General features: G+C 54.2%; 1 protein-coding gene across 16 annotated transcripts in view; it reads left to right on the forward strand.

Moving 5' to 3' along the window:
* The window catches only part of PTK2 (protein tyrosine kinase 2), a 197,514-nt gene that overhangs the window by 153,150 nt on the left and 30,616 nt on the right, over positions 1 to 13,748 (forward strand). For 14 of the 16 annotated variants that reach the window (XM_066265588.1, XM_066265595.1, XM_066265596.1 and 11 more), the window contains one exon: positions 9,454 to 9,565. In XM_066265588.1, the coding sequence (XP_066121685.1) occupies positions 9,454 to 9,565 (112 nt within the window). The other 2 variants (XM_066265597.1, XM_066265598.1) reach the window with 2 other exon arrangements.

The following is a 13,748-nucleotide window of genomic DNA, read 5'->3' on the forward strand; positions in this document are numbered from 1 at the left end:
GCTGCACAGCATGGGCACCCCGTGTAACCATACCGTAACAAGCGTGCAGCACTGCCAGGCCCTGACGCCCTGCCTCCTCCAGTCTGGGTGGCCCTCCCGGCTCCCCGGCGTGGTGGTCCTGCCTGTCTCTGAGCTCTGTGACTCATCTGTGTACGGTGGTTTGGCTCAGCACGTGGTTTGAGATGACCACGGGTGGCGGTGGTGCATTCTCGTGCCGTGTAGCATCCACGGTTGATGGAAATTTGGACCTTTGCAGTTTGATACCGTGAGACTCTTGCTGTGTGACCTTGATGGTCAACGTCTTGGTGAGCATGTGTGCAAGAGTGTCCAGTGGGCGTCCATCCAAGAGTCGGCACTGTGCATGAGTCTGGTGTTAGTGGATGCCACCCGGCCTCCATTGTGGAGGTGCTGACGAGCTCCCAGCTGCGGCGACGCTCCCGGCCTCCAGCACAGCTGGTGTGAGCAACCCTTTGGGGGTGCTCCTTGGTCCAGGCCTGCCGTTTTCACACACGATGGCTCGGTCAGAGAAGCGGGGTGGCGTGGGGACAAATCACCTCATCTTCTCTGTTTTAAAGAACACTGTCCTCATTAAGTATCACCCTGGAGGGTGGTCCCTGGTTTTGAGTCGGTTCGATGTCACTGAGCCCATGTGAAGACCTTGATCAGCAGCACCGTCTTCACCGATTCCAGTCCCCACCACTCCAGGTAGCGGACTCGTCCTGACGGTCACGACCGGCACCAGTCGAGTCTGCACCATGACTTCGCAGTCCTCGCAGGGCAGCTGGTGCCTGTGTCGGTGTGCTGAGACTGTGAGGCCAGGCGGCTGGCCTGGGGTCTGGGCTGGTCCCAGGCACGTCCCCGAAGGGCAGGGCCCGAGCTTCTGCCCTTTGCTCGACGCCTTGGTCGAGCCCTGGCTACATGTGGTTAAGTGCTCTGTCTCATGATATGACCGGTGAGCAACTTGTTAATGTTGTTTATGTAAAAAGGGAAAGACAGGGAGAAAACACTTTACGAGGAATTCCTACAGCAGGTTTTCTTACATTGTTTTTGAGTATCAACCAAAGAAAGTCCTGAGAAGAAGGGCAGCATGGCTGAGCTAGGCACACCAAGGGCTGAAGGGTGGCCTGGCTCTGTGTTGCAGGGTGTTCGTTCCTGTCACTGTGCTTGTTTCACTGTCACATCCAGCGTATGTTGCATTTTGCTGCTATGGGGTCTGCAGTCCCCGGCCAGCGGGGAACAGTTGGGAAAGTTTTCGGTGAGGCTCAGTCCAGGGTGACCTGAAGAGACGTGTGCAGAGCTCTGAAGTTACATCTTAGCTGTTTGCCTGCTGTTCAGAGCCTGGGGCAAGCCATGCCAGAGTGTGCCTGTGGGCAGTTCCCTGCTGTGGGTGGTACCGTGCACATGACACGTAGCCCGTCTGCAGCTGCGTGGGGGCAGGTGTTTTAATTTAACATCATCGTGTTTGCCTGTTACTTTATCATTCAAAGCTGGCCTTGCAGAGATGCTTGGTCAGAGCTGTAACCTGGAGTAGCCACACCCCCAAATTTCTACAGCTTTTTTCCTATGGCATCTCGCTACTGTAACCAGGTGAAGGGATGCAGCAGCTCAGGGCACAAACTTGATTTCAGTCCGTCTCTGAGGCTGCCAGTTCAGGGCAGCAGCACTGTTGTGTGTGTGTCTGTGTGTGTGTCCCACAAGTGCAAGCACAGAGGGCACTTGAATGTGGAGGAACTGAACCCGGTGCTGAGGAGTTCTGTGTGTAGTAGTGAAGGTTAGAGTTTAGAGGTGTGTGGCCTTGGGCAAAGTGACAGCCTCCCCGTAGGAGCAGGGTCACAAATCCCATCTACACGTGCTGTCAGGATTAAGTGAAGTCATCTAAAGTCTCCTTGTTGTTGGAGATTCTGGTGGGTGCACACTGAGCTGCTCCTGTGGCTTCAGTAACGACGGGCTCTTTCTAAGGACCCCGGGGCCTGGGGGTGGGTCTGACGGTATGGAACAAGGACCAGCTCCTGTTCAGAAAGCCTGGGTCTACGGGCTCTTTCTAAAAACCCCAAAACCCCTGGGGTGGGTCTGACAGTATGGAACAAGGACCAGCTCCTGTTCAGAAAGCCTGGGTCTATGGGCTCTTTCTAAAAACCCCAAAACCCCTGGGGGTGGGTCTCATGGTATGGAAGAGGACCAGCTCCTGTTCAGAAAGCCTGGGTCTTCGGGCTCTTTCTAAGGACCCCGGGGCCTGGGGGTGGGTCTGACGGTGTGGAACAAGGACCAGTTCCTGTTCAGAAAGCCTGGGTCTACGGGCTCTTTCTAAGGACCCCGGGGCCTGGGGGTGGGTCTGACGGTGTGGAACAAGGACCAGCTCCTGTTCAGAAAGCCTGGGTCTACGGGCTCTTTCTAAGGACCCCGGGGCCTGGGGGTGGGTCTGACGGTGTGGAACAAGGACCAGCTCCTGTTCAGAAAGCCTGGGTCTACAGGCTCTTTCTAAGGACCCCGGGGCCTGGGGGTGGGTCTGACGGTGTGGAACAAGGACCAGTTCCTGTTCAGAAAGCCTGGGTCTACAGGCTCTTTCTAAGGACCCCGGGGCCTGGGGGTGGGTCTGACGGTGTGGAACAAGGACCAGCTCCTGTTCAGAAAGCCTGGGTCTTCGGGTGTAGAAAGTAGCTGTTGTTTCCCAGACGCCAGATACAAAGCACGTCTTTTTGACATTTTATAGATGTTTTAGGGAGACATAGATTTATAATTTTTACTGTATGGACAGCGTCTTACACAACCTTTTTTCATCCTTTTGATCATGTATTCTGAAATGTGAGCTCTGAATCGAGGCTCTAGGTTTGGTGACTGACGTGCTGATACTTGTGCCTCTTTGCTGTATGGTTTTTTAAGTGGTTTTGTGTTTGCTTCCAAAATTCCTTTAGGAGGTGGAGCATAAACTCATCCTTAGTCACCAGAGCAGCATTTTCCTTCTCGTCACTGTCCTATCGAGTCTAGATAAGATCTAGAGGAATACTCTCAAGTTCCCCTATATACGTCTTAACATGTTCACAGCACCTGAACCTTTAAGGGTTTTCATATTTGTTTTTGACCTTAACCTTCTATGTAATAAAAAGTAAATTGTAATTTAATAGGAATTTAATGTAAAACATATATTGTTTCCACTAAAAGTTACGTCTTAGCTGTTTCCTGTTGAAGGCTAACGCTTCCCCTTGTCTGTCCTCAGCCACACGCTGGTGCTCGTTCAGAGCTCTGCGCGTGTCTCTTGTAGTTACACCCCCCCAGTTTGGTTTCGTGTGAAGTCAGCAAATTCCTAGTGAGATTCAACTTGCATTTCATAAAAAGTATTCCTTTGTTTTACGTGGCTTCTCAGATCGTTGCCACGCACATCACCTGTTCTGAGTTACTGCTGCCCCTTTCACGTAGAGAACCCAAGCCAACCAGGGGTGGACCCCTTTCTCCTGACTCCAAGACCACAGTGCGCCCTCCCTCCTGGGACCCTGCCCGCTCCGTTCACTCCCTCGCTCGGCTTCCTTGTAAAGCGAGACCTCTACCAGGTGAGGTTTGCATATTTCTACTATTTGCAGTTTGCACGCTGCCCTCGGACACCCCAGTGGCTCCTGAGACACCCTCCCTTCCATCTGTCCGTCACCATTGCATTCTCTGTCCAGTTCTCACCCCCCCTCCACTGGATGTTGTCCCCAGAGTTGTTACCACCAGAGACAGCAGGGAAAGTGTGGACAGCAGGGGGTCCGCGTCAAGGTGGCCCTGCCCTCTCAGAGCACAGAGGGGCAGGGAACCAGTGGGGAAGCACTGCTCCGTCCCTGTTACCCACTCGGCGCGCCCACCGCCCCGAGGGGAGGGCCAGGAGTCCCGGCTCAGGTCCCTTGTTCCCGGCTAAGAGGGTTGAGGCCAGCAGCTCACCTTCTGCACCTGTTTCTCTCTCAAACCCCCCACATGTTTGCATTGTATTTCTGTGGCTGACCTATGGCTTACAGTACCCATTTCCGTCCATCGAGAGTCGGTGGCTGTCCTTGACTGCGCCCGTGGGGACCCTGCCCCACCTAGCCCTGCGCTCCGACGCGTGCATGCTGCACTCGCGTGTGGGCAGCCTCACCGCGCAGGCGGTGCTTTGTGTTTCAGATAGCCTTCCCGGGAAAGGAAGGACCCGTCCTCTGTGTTAAGCCCACACAGTGCTCCCCGTCCTCCACTGAGGACCCTTCTCCTGTTTGTCCTGTTCGGGTCTCCACCGCCTTCCTCAGCGTTTCTGATGCTCGGACTGCAGTGCTGAGCCCCATCCCGTTCAGCTAGTCTGAGAGGGAACTGATGACTTCCCTGGGTAGAGGACTCTACGTGGACAGCATGGCCTTCTCCTTCAGCACTTCAAGCTGTTTCCACTCTGACATCTGTGCTTTCTCACGGGAAGTCACTGGCCTTTCATGTCGTGGTTCCTCTCTGAGTAATCGGTCACTTTTTTCTGGCTGCTTTCATGACCTTCTTTTTCTTTGAATTTTAGCAGTTTACTAAGATGTGCGTAGGCGTGACTGTCGTTTTATTGATCATACTTGAGGTTCCTGAGCTGCTTGAACCTGTGAATGTGTCTTTGCCTACTTTATGTTTAGGTATTTTTTCTGCTCCATTTTCTCTCTTCTAAAACTTCAGTTCCGTGTGTATTAACCCTTTCAGTAGTGTCCTTTCAGATTTATTTTCAAGTTCTCTGATTCTTCTGTCATCTCCACTCTATTAATTATTCATCTCATAGAGATTTAATTTCAGATACTATGTTACTATGTTTCTCATTTGGTTCTTGTTTTTTACAGTTTTATTTCTCTGACATTTATGATCTTTTCATTAATTATGAACATTTTGTTTTATGTTTTTTAATAAATATAATAGCTCTTTAAAATCCTTGACTGCTAATTCCAGTTTCTGAGTCATCTTTGGAGTCAGCCTTTTTTAGATTTCTTTTTTCTCCTGAGAATGGACCCCATTTTCATCTTTTTTGTATACTGAATGATTTTAGATTGTCCTGGACATTGTGACTCTGGATTCAGTTATATTCCTCTGAAGAGTATTTGGTTAGTTGGCTGGTTGGTTTCAGCAGACAGTGAACTTGGCTCGTCCCAGGTTGCAGAGTTTCCACACGGGCAGCGTCAGATTTCAGCTCAGCCCTCTTCGCCGTGGCCTGGCTACGTGGAACCTGCCCCACAGGGGTCTGGCTCTGGGGTCCGCTAGAGGTTTGGGCAGAATTTAGACTCAGAATGTGAGGAACCATCTCTCTGGCTCTCTTCTGCCTGGGGTTTTCCCCTCTCACTTCCCACCACCTTGCTGACTCAGACTCAGTCTTCCGGCTCTTCAGACCAGTGAGACGGGGGCCTGCTTCTGGCCAGCGGCCATGGAAGTGTGGGTCCCCCCCTGTGCCATTGCCTCCTCTCGGGTCAGCTCCCCCAGACCCTGGCTGATCTGGGCGTCTCTCCTCCTCTCACAGATGATGTCCACAGTCCATAGTTGCTACCTACAAGAGGGGGTCACATAGGAGCCACTTGAACTTGGAAAAAGTACAAAGAGATCACCAGCTTAAAAACACGATTTTAGTGGAAATCACTTTTTTAATAATTCTGAGATGAGTAATAACACAACCGAACAAGAATGCGTCTTTTCCTACCACCTTAGATACATAACATGTAAGAGAGAAGAGCGGTTTTGGAGTACACACGGAACTGCGTGTCCCGTCTGTGGGGCCTGTTAGTTGGAAGGGTGGGGCGTGCGCACGGGCGCGCTGGCTGCGGCACCCAGCCCTGGGCGGCTGGTTACAAGCTTGCCACCCTTGCCTCAGCTCAAGGCTCCGACCTTGTTCTCTGCAAAGATGCCAGGCTTTTGCTGTTGTTGTTAAAAGGTCAATTCCATTCCTTCGTGGTGAGGCAATGCTGGGTAATTACAAGAGATCATGTTTCAAAACTGATATTCCCATGAATTGCCAAAACAAGCCATTTCCCTCTTGGCCTTCTTTCCTTCCAATTTCTTGCTGCTGTTTCTCTGGATATTTTTCAGATTAGACGAGGTAGCTATGAATTCAAACTTGATTTTTATGTCCAATGCAAATTTGGTGATTTCACCATAAAATTATTATGTTGAGGTGATCAAAGTCTAAGCTTTACCCAAAAACAAAAATTATTCAAGCAAATTATATTTAAGAGAAGGGATATCTTTTAGTTTCAAAGAAAAGAAGAGTAGTTTAGTTATCCTCAGGAAAAACACAACAGAACTAGACTTAAAACGAGCTTCTTCCTTGTAGTCTGTAAGGCAGGTTTCTGCTTCAAGAGTGTTAACTGTGATTGCACGCTGTGTCTCCCTCCGAGCATGGCGAGGACAGACCATAGTCTCACTTAAGAATGAGGAACAGGTTGAAGCAGGCCAGCCGGGCTGAGGTCGGGACCTCCGCAGCAGGCAGCCCTCCCCCCCCAACCGTGTCCTGTCCCCTGGGCCCACCTGACCGCTCTCCGGCCACTCTAGCTGACGACCCTTTTCCTCTCTGAACCTGTCTTAGCTCAGTCCTGGGAACAAGGAATCAGACCACTTCCTTGCTCTCCATGAAAATACCTTAGAAATGAAATCACATTTTGTTGCTCCAAAGCAGAAATTTAGTAAGACCTCCCCGACTAGCTCGCCAAGGCTGGGAGTCCAGGTTTCACAGGAGACCGCAGACCGAAAGAAAACATCAGAGCGAACAGGAGGACTTTCTCTGTCCGTTCTGGATTGATTTCTTTGAGGACGTCTTCTGTTAAAGCAGGGAGGTGAAAAGTAAAACCAACATTAAATAAAGCCCCCTTCCTCCCCCTCTTCATGACCCTCTCCGTGGGTAGGACTGGTGAGTAAACAAAGACTCAGCTGACCTGTGTGCTGAGTCCGTGCAGTGAGGCGTCTTAGCCCTTGTCCCCCCCCCCCCAACGCCTGAGGCTGGGAAACAGCGGCTTCTGTCCCCGGGGGAGCACAGGGCTCCCTGCCAGTTCACTTAGGCTGCTCAGAGTTGCAGTGGAATGTACTGCTACTAAAAATATTTGTAGTTTGGGAAAATATGTTTAAATCTGACCTCCTTGACACCCGCAGTCTAGGTTATTGCTCTGGGTCCTTCAGCAGCTGTAAAATGGGAAGTTCAGAAATGTCTACGTGTGCACCCGCACTCCACTGATGAAGTGGTCTCCCGTATTGAAAACAGATATTTTATCATCTACTTAAATTCCCCGCCACTCCGAGCAATGCGTTGAGGTTTCTCAGCAGCATCTTGCCGTGTTGTTTTTGGTGTGAGAACTAAGTGCTGAGACTGAAGGGATGGCTGTCTCGGGTGGCATTGCGTGTCCCGAGGAGGAACACGGAGATGGCCGTCCCTGGTGGCGTGGCGTGTCCCGCGGAGGAACACGGAGATGGCCGTCCCCGGTGGCGTGGCGTGTCCCGCAGAGGAACACGGAGACGCTGTTGTGCAGATACCACACAGCCCGTGGGAGTGGTGGGCCGAGGGTGGGCGACCACTGTGTGGCAGGAGCACAGACCCCGCAGGTAACGGGGGTAGCTGGCACGCAGGATGCGGACAGGAGGGTGGGAGTCGGAGGGCAGGGAAAGCGGTAGGTGGAGGACTCAGGGGGATGGACCAGGACAGGGCCTCTGCCCAGCCCCTCACGTGACCTCCAGGGGTGGTTCCTATGGGCGCAGTGACTGCAGTCAGAGTGGCCTACTTCACAGCACAACCGAGGCAGAGAATGGCCTCCACGGACCTGTTTCAAATGGAGGGTCCACTGCCTGAAAGAGTGTCACACATGGCCTTGTCATAGCTGGCTTATATTTGCATTATTTGAAGAAGTTGAAAAAAGGACTCTCGATTTTTTTTTTTTATACTTATGGACTTTTCAGTTATTTTAACCTGCAGTTTTTGGAGATTCTGTTTTAGAGTCCGTTATTTATTTGGTGATTGAGAGAGAGACTGAAAACTGTAAGGCCAGTGGTCTCGGGCTGGACTCCTGCCCAGGACTGTCACACAGGAGGGGCCCTGCAGCTCCCCCCGCCCCCCGCTGAGCGCACAGGAATCCAGTGGCAGGCCTGCCCCGCGAGTCAGTGGGCTGACTCATCGCTGCGCCATCCCAGTGATGCAGACTGGGACCCGGGTCCATGCTGGTCCTGGGTGTGTGGGGAAGGGCTGCAGGGAGCCGCCTCCCCCCAGCGGAGTGACAGTCAAGCAAGCAGACATTGCAGAGCATTTTAACAAGAGTTCAGTGTTCACCCCGAGCCCTGATGCCCAGCAGTGCAGGCAGGCGTGCAGCTCGCCAGCTTCGCAGGCGACGCTGCATCCACAGGAGTTGTTAGGACCCCATGTGTGTCCGGGTCAGAAGGGTCTGGCTGGAGCAGGAAGGAAAGCAGAGCCCCGTCTGCGGAGGGCTGGGCTCCGCGCTGCAGCAGGAAGCTCTCCCTTTTCTTGGAAAGTCACCGTCTGTGGTGACGGGTGCTGACTCAGGGCAGCTATGAAGTGAGCGCTGATGCCGTGTCCTGAGGCGACGTGGTGCGCCAGCCGCTGTGCTGGGCGGCGGGAGCTGGGAGGCAGCCCCGCACGTTCCCGTGTTCCCGTTCCCAGAGCAGCTCGGGCGCTGCCGCTGACCTCACTTGTGAGTAATGCTGCTGCTGCGCCCGCCAGGGGCTCGTCGCTGGGCCGTGGGTGTGTGGGAAGAGCCGGTTGCCACCGTGAGGACAGAGGAGTGCTGTACCTGCCGCTCGCTGGGCCAGGAGGTCGGTGCCCCGGGCGCTGAGCAGAAGCCAGTGTGGGGCCAGCAGGGTAGTTTCTGGAGTGGCAGGCAGCCAGGACCGGGACGCGGCACAGCGGCATGGGGCAGTGAGGGATGCAGCGAGCCCTGAGTAGTTAACAGCAGTAAGTAGGGTGCTGCTGCCACGGGCGCCCACCTCAAGCAGCTGGCGTCTGTGCCAGCACTGCACAGCTGTTGTGTCCTCCTTCTCCCGAGGACAGGAGAGCTGGGCGCTGAGCGCTAGCAGGAAGATGGCGGTGTGGGGAGGTGACCGCCAGGCTGCTAACTAGCGCCGTGCTGTGCTGGTGCTCTGCGTGTGGGGCCGGGTCCACGTGGGGAGTCTGTCCTGAGACATGTTTGCACCGGGCAAGGTGCATGTGCTCTGGGCGGGCACGTTGGCTCTGCTCCAGAACGCCCCGCTGGGCGCGTCTTTGATTTCCCCAGCTTCTCATTGTCCCCCAGCAGCCCTGCTGTGACCTGTGGCCGGGCTGCAGCGGCCAGGCTGCAGCTGCCGGGCTGGCTTACTGGCTGCACGGAGGAGTCAGAAATCTGATCCTCTTTTCCCATTCTGTCATCACCGGCTGTTAGCCCGGGGTGCAGGGACCGGTCGGGTGGGTCTGGGGTGTGCTGACCCTCGGTCCCTCTGGCAGCGCTCTTAACCCTTGTGTTGTCTCTCTAGCACAATCCTGGAGGAGGAGAAGGTTCAGCATGAAGAGCGCATGAGGATGGAGTCCAGAAGACAGGTCACAGTGTCCTGGGACTCCGGAGGGTCCGACGAAGCACCGCCCAAGGTAGCGGAGGCCCCGCCCCAGCTTTGCATTCCTCCCCTGCCCTCTGAGGTTTGTGCTCCCGGCCGCTGCTGTCTGGAGAGGGAACCAGGCACCAGAGGTTCTGAGTGCCAGGGTTTAACTGCAGCTCTTGTTTCCGTGCCTGCCCCTCCTAGCGCCCTCTGCACCCTGGTTCTCCTGACTTGTTTCATCCCAGAAGGGTCGGATTGTGAGCTTATGCTCTTCCTCAGCTCCTCCCCCACCCCGTCCCCACAGCGCAGGCAGACTGAGCACACCTGTGTGTGTAGGGTGTGTATGGGGGGGTTCCTCTGCCCGTCGTCAGGGACCCTGCTGGCGTCAGCATGAGAGGGACTAGAACTAGGCCTGCATGCTTCCCATTCCCTTCCTTGTAAAACACGTCCAGTTCCACCTGGCCCAGTTCCTTTTGGGTTTGTTTGGTTCTGTTAGAGCCTCTGCACGTTCGCTGCCTCTGTCCTGCCCCCGGCTGCTGTCGGGTGGGGCGCCCGCAGCTGCAGACCTCCCTCCCCTGCCCTCCCCTCCCCTCCGCTGGGGGCTGCACAGAGCCTGCCCTCAGGCCGCCTCCTTAGCTAAGGATCCTTTCTGCACCCGGGGCTCTGACAGACTGGAATTTTCACACACTGGCTTAGTTGCCCTGAATGATCCACATCATTTTCTAGAAAGTAAATAGACAGTAGGCTTTTCTGGAGGTAATAATTACCTATTTCATATTGGTTTGGACAAAATTATATTAAGAGACTTTGACAACTCTTTACTTCATTTTCTTTTTTTGAAAAAGTTCCAAAATCTGTTAATCCAAAGTGTTATTTCGATGCTGTATGTTTATTTTTAATTTTTTATCATGGTACCTGAAAGCCCCTCTTTCCTTGGTTGATGTTTTAAATTGTGTGCGGGAGCAGTCACACATTTAACATGAGTACAGGTGACTGACACCGTTGTTAGCCGCTCATAGCAGGGGGTGGGGTTCCACAGTCCAGCCTTCTCAACAAATGGGAGAGAAGACCCCCGGAGGGAGGCACGTCATCTGTCTGACGGATGCCACTCTGAGCCAGTTAGTGATGAAACCTGGACGTTTCTCCATCTCTCCTAGTTTGACAACAAAATTGTTTGTGACCCCTGGAACGATGAGCCCCACATCCCAGCATCTGGGGCCCACCACGCTGTGTGCACAGGTTTGCCTGTGTCTTACCCTGGGGACAGCCATTGGCGCTGGAGGCGGGGCTCTCCGAGTGCCTTCCCCCGGTCCGAGCACCGCTGGCTCCAGCCACAGGAGGGCTGCTGTCTGGAACATGGCGGACACTCCTCCCTGAGGTGCTGCGCGTGCAGCCTGCCCCTCCGTCACGGCAGACGGCGTGAGCTCACCGAGCGGCAGGGCTTTCTCCTGCTGAACACTTCTGTGTCTCCATCTGGGGGGGGGTGACTTTCCTGGGGCTCATTGTGAAAGCTGCAGTATTGGGTCAGGCTTGTGGGCACAAGTGCTTGGGCTTTTCTTGTTTTGTTTAACAGTGGAGTGATGAGTTCTGCAGAAATTTTCAAATATCTCACTATTTTTTGTTTTGTTTTGAGATGTTTTCACTGTGCTTATTTTAGGTTCTCTTGTAGATTCAGGGGTTGCTCCACCCTTTAACACGGGCATCAGCCAGCTGTGGCTACTGCCGTTTCATTGGTCAGAGCTCGAGTGGGATAGACTGCACCCTCGTGTGTGGTGCAGTCTGTCCCACTCGACCCATGGCTGATCTCATCCGCACAGACAGCTAGATCGTCCAGCTCTGTGTGTCTCCAGAGAGCAAAATGGTGCTCTCTGACCCGCGCGGAGAAGCGTGGGCTGCAGCTGAAAACTGGCGGCGGCGGCTCCGTGCGCAGGTGCCTGGTGACCCCAGACAGATGCTAGCATCCTCCCTCCGGTCAGCACAGTCCTGGGCCTCTCCTCCTGCTCCCCCTGGCCACAGTGCTGATGAGACTGGCACGCAGTGCCTCCTGCCCATGAGGGGCACGCCCGCCGCCCGTCTGGTGTCGCAAGAGAGCTGGAGTCCACTGACATGTCTTTACTTCAAGCAGGACCTCAGCCTTTTGTACGTATGTTTTATGTGCTGACGAGTAACATTTGTAATGTGCTTAATTCATTTTTTAAAGGGAAATGCTTTTCTCCCACCCATTCAAGATTCAAAATTAAAAGCTTAATCACAGTTACTTAACGGCAAAGACATTGTAACCTCACGGGTGTTTATTAAAGGTATGCCAGTGATATCCTCACCACCAGTACTTAACACCCACTTTCTCACATGAGGAGCTTGGAGAGCTGTGCCCGTGAGGGCCCGCACGGGCAGCATCCCCCTCAGGGCTCACTGCCTCCTGGAGGCTGTGCTGTGGACCCCAGACCACAGGGCCTCTGGATAGACGGCTCTGAGAGGCCGTTTCCAGAGTGTGACCTGGAGGCTCTGGGGTCCCTGAGACCATTTCAGGGACCGTGAGGTCAAAACCTGTTTCAGAATAATGTCCAGATGCCGTTTGCCAGTGCACTGTTGGCACTCACAGTGCTGTGGCACTTGTCCTGGCAGACGTCGCGGGAGAGCCCTGTCGCGGGGTACAGATGGGGCGTGGCCTGGAGCCCCAGCACTGTCGCCGGGTACAGACGGGGCGTGGCCCGGAGCCGCAGCACTGTCGCCTGGTACAGATGGGGCGTGGCCGGGAGCCCCAGCACTGTCGCCGGGTACAGACGGGGCGTGGCCCGGAGCCGCGGCACTGTCGCCTGGTACAGATGGGGCGTGGCCCGGAGCCGCAGCACTGTCGCCTGGTACAGATGGGGCGTGGCCCGGAGCCGCGGCACTGTCGCCGGGTACAGACGGGGCGTGGCCCGGAGCCGCGGCACTGTCGCCGGGTACAGACGGGGCGTGGCCCGGAGCCGCGGCACTGTCGCCGGGTACAGACGGGGCGTGGCCCGGAGCCGCAGCACTGTCGCCTGGTACAGATGGGGCGTGGCCGGGAGGCCGCAGCACTGTCTCCTTCGCTGCTGCTCTCACTGTCAGGAAGACGCCGCTTTATGTGAGCCACCCTGGTGGAGGAAGCAGGGAGTCACACGCGGCTGGGGCGGCCAGACAGGACTGTCGGGGAATTGTCGCTGGGCTGGGCGGCGGCCGAAGACCAGTTTTACGGGAAAGCGGAGCCCGCAGGTGTACCGCAGTCATCCGGAGTCGCACGTAGACATTCTCTCAGGAAGGAACGAAGCGAGACCGTGTCTTCAAGGGAAACTGCCAATCGTGTTCATTGCCAGTGATAAAATATGCCTTGTTGATCAAAAATTTGAATTTTGAAAGACTTATACTTATAACCTTGATAGTTTTCCAATTCTTCCACCTTTCTGATGAGCTCAGGGTGATATTTGCACAGGTGATTATTTTTCATACTGTGTACTGAAGTGTGTCGACACTGGGGAGAGCCTTAGTTTCCATAATGAATGCAGGATGTTGGCACCTTGCACATGTACCAGGTTCATTCACAGGGCAAGAGCGTGGCGGGTGTTGATGTCACAGATACCAGTGCAGTTTCTGATCCTGTGTGGCAAGGCACTGTTAGGAAGCTATCACTGTTGAGATTGGCTATTGTATCAAAAATCAGTATCCAAAGTTATGCCGCCACACGGTTAAAAGGGCCCATTCTCTGTCTGCGTGGCTGCGAGCAGCTGGTCCTTCCTGGGGTGCGGCTCTCAGAGCCGTTGCCACCGCAGGGGCGCTGGGCTGTGGCTCCGCCCTCTGGGAGCCCGTCGGGAGAGGGAGCTATGTAATGGGAAGGCCTTGCTTCTCACTGGCTTGTTTTTTTTTTTTATTTTTTATTTATTCATTTTTAGAGAGGAGAGAGAGACAGAGAGAGAGAAGGGGGGAGGAGCTGGAAGCATCAACTCCCATATGTGCCTTGACCAGGCAAGCCCAGGGCTTTGAACCAGCAACCTCAGCGTTTCCAGGTTGACGCTTTACCCGCTACGCCACCACAGGTCAGGCTGGCTTGTTTGTTTTTAAATACAGTGGTACCTTGAGATACAAATAGACCAACATATGAATTTTTTAAGATACGAGCTGCAATTCGGTCTGTATTTTTGTTCAAGATCCAAGCAAGATTCCAAGATAAGAGTCGTGATTCGGGAAGCTGCCGCTAGTTGGAGCGTTGGTGCGCG

Source organism: Saccopteryx bilineata, chromosome 3 (assembly GCF_036850765.1).
Source record: "Saccopteryx bilineata isolate mSacBil1 chromosome 3, mSacBil1_pri_phased_curated, whole genome shotgun sequence".
In the NCBI taxonomy this organism is placed as follows: domain Eukaryota; kingdom Metazoa; phylum Chordata; class Mammalia; order Chiroptera; family Emballonuridae; genus Saccopteryx; species Saccopteryx bilineata.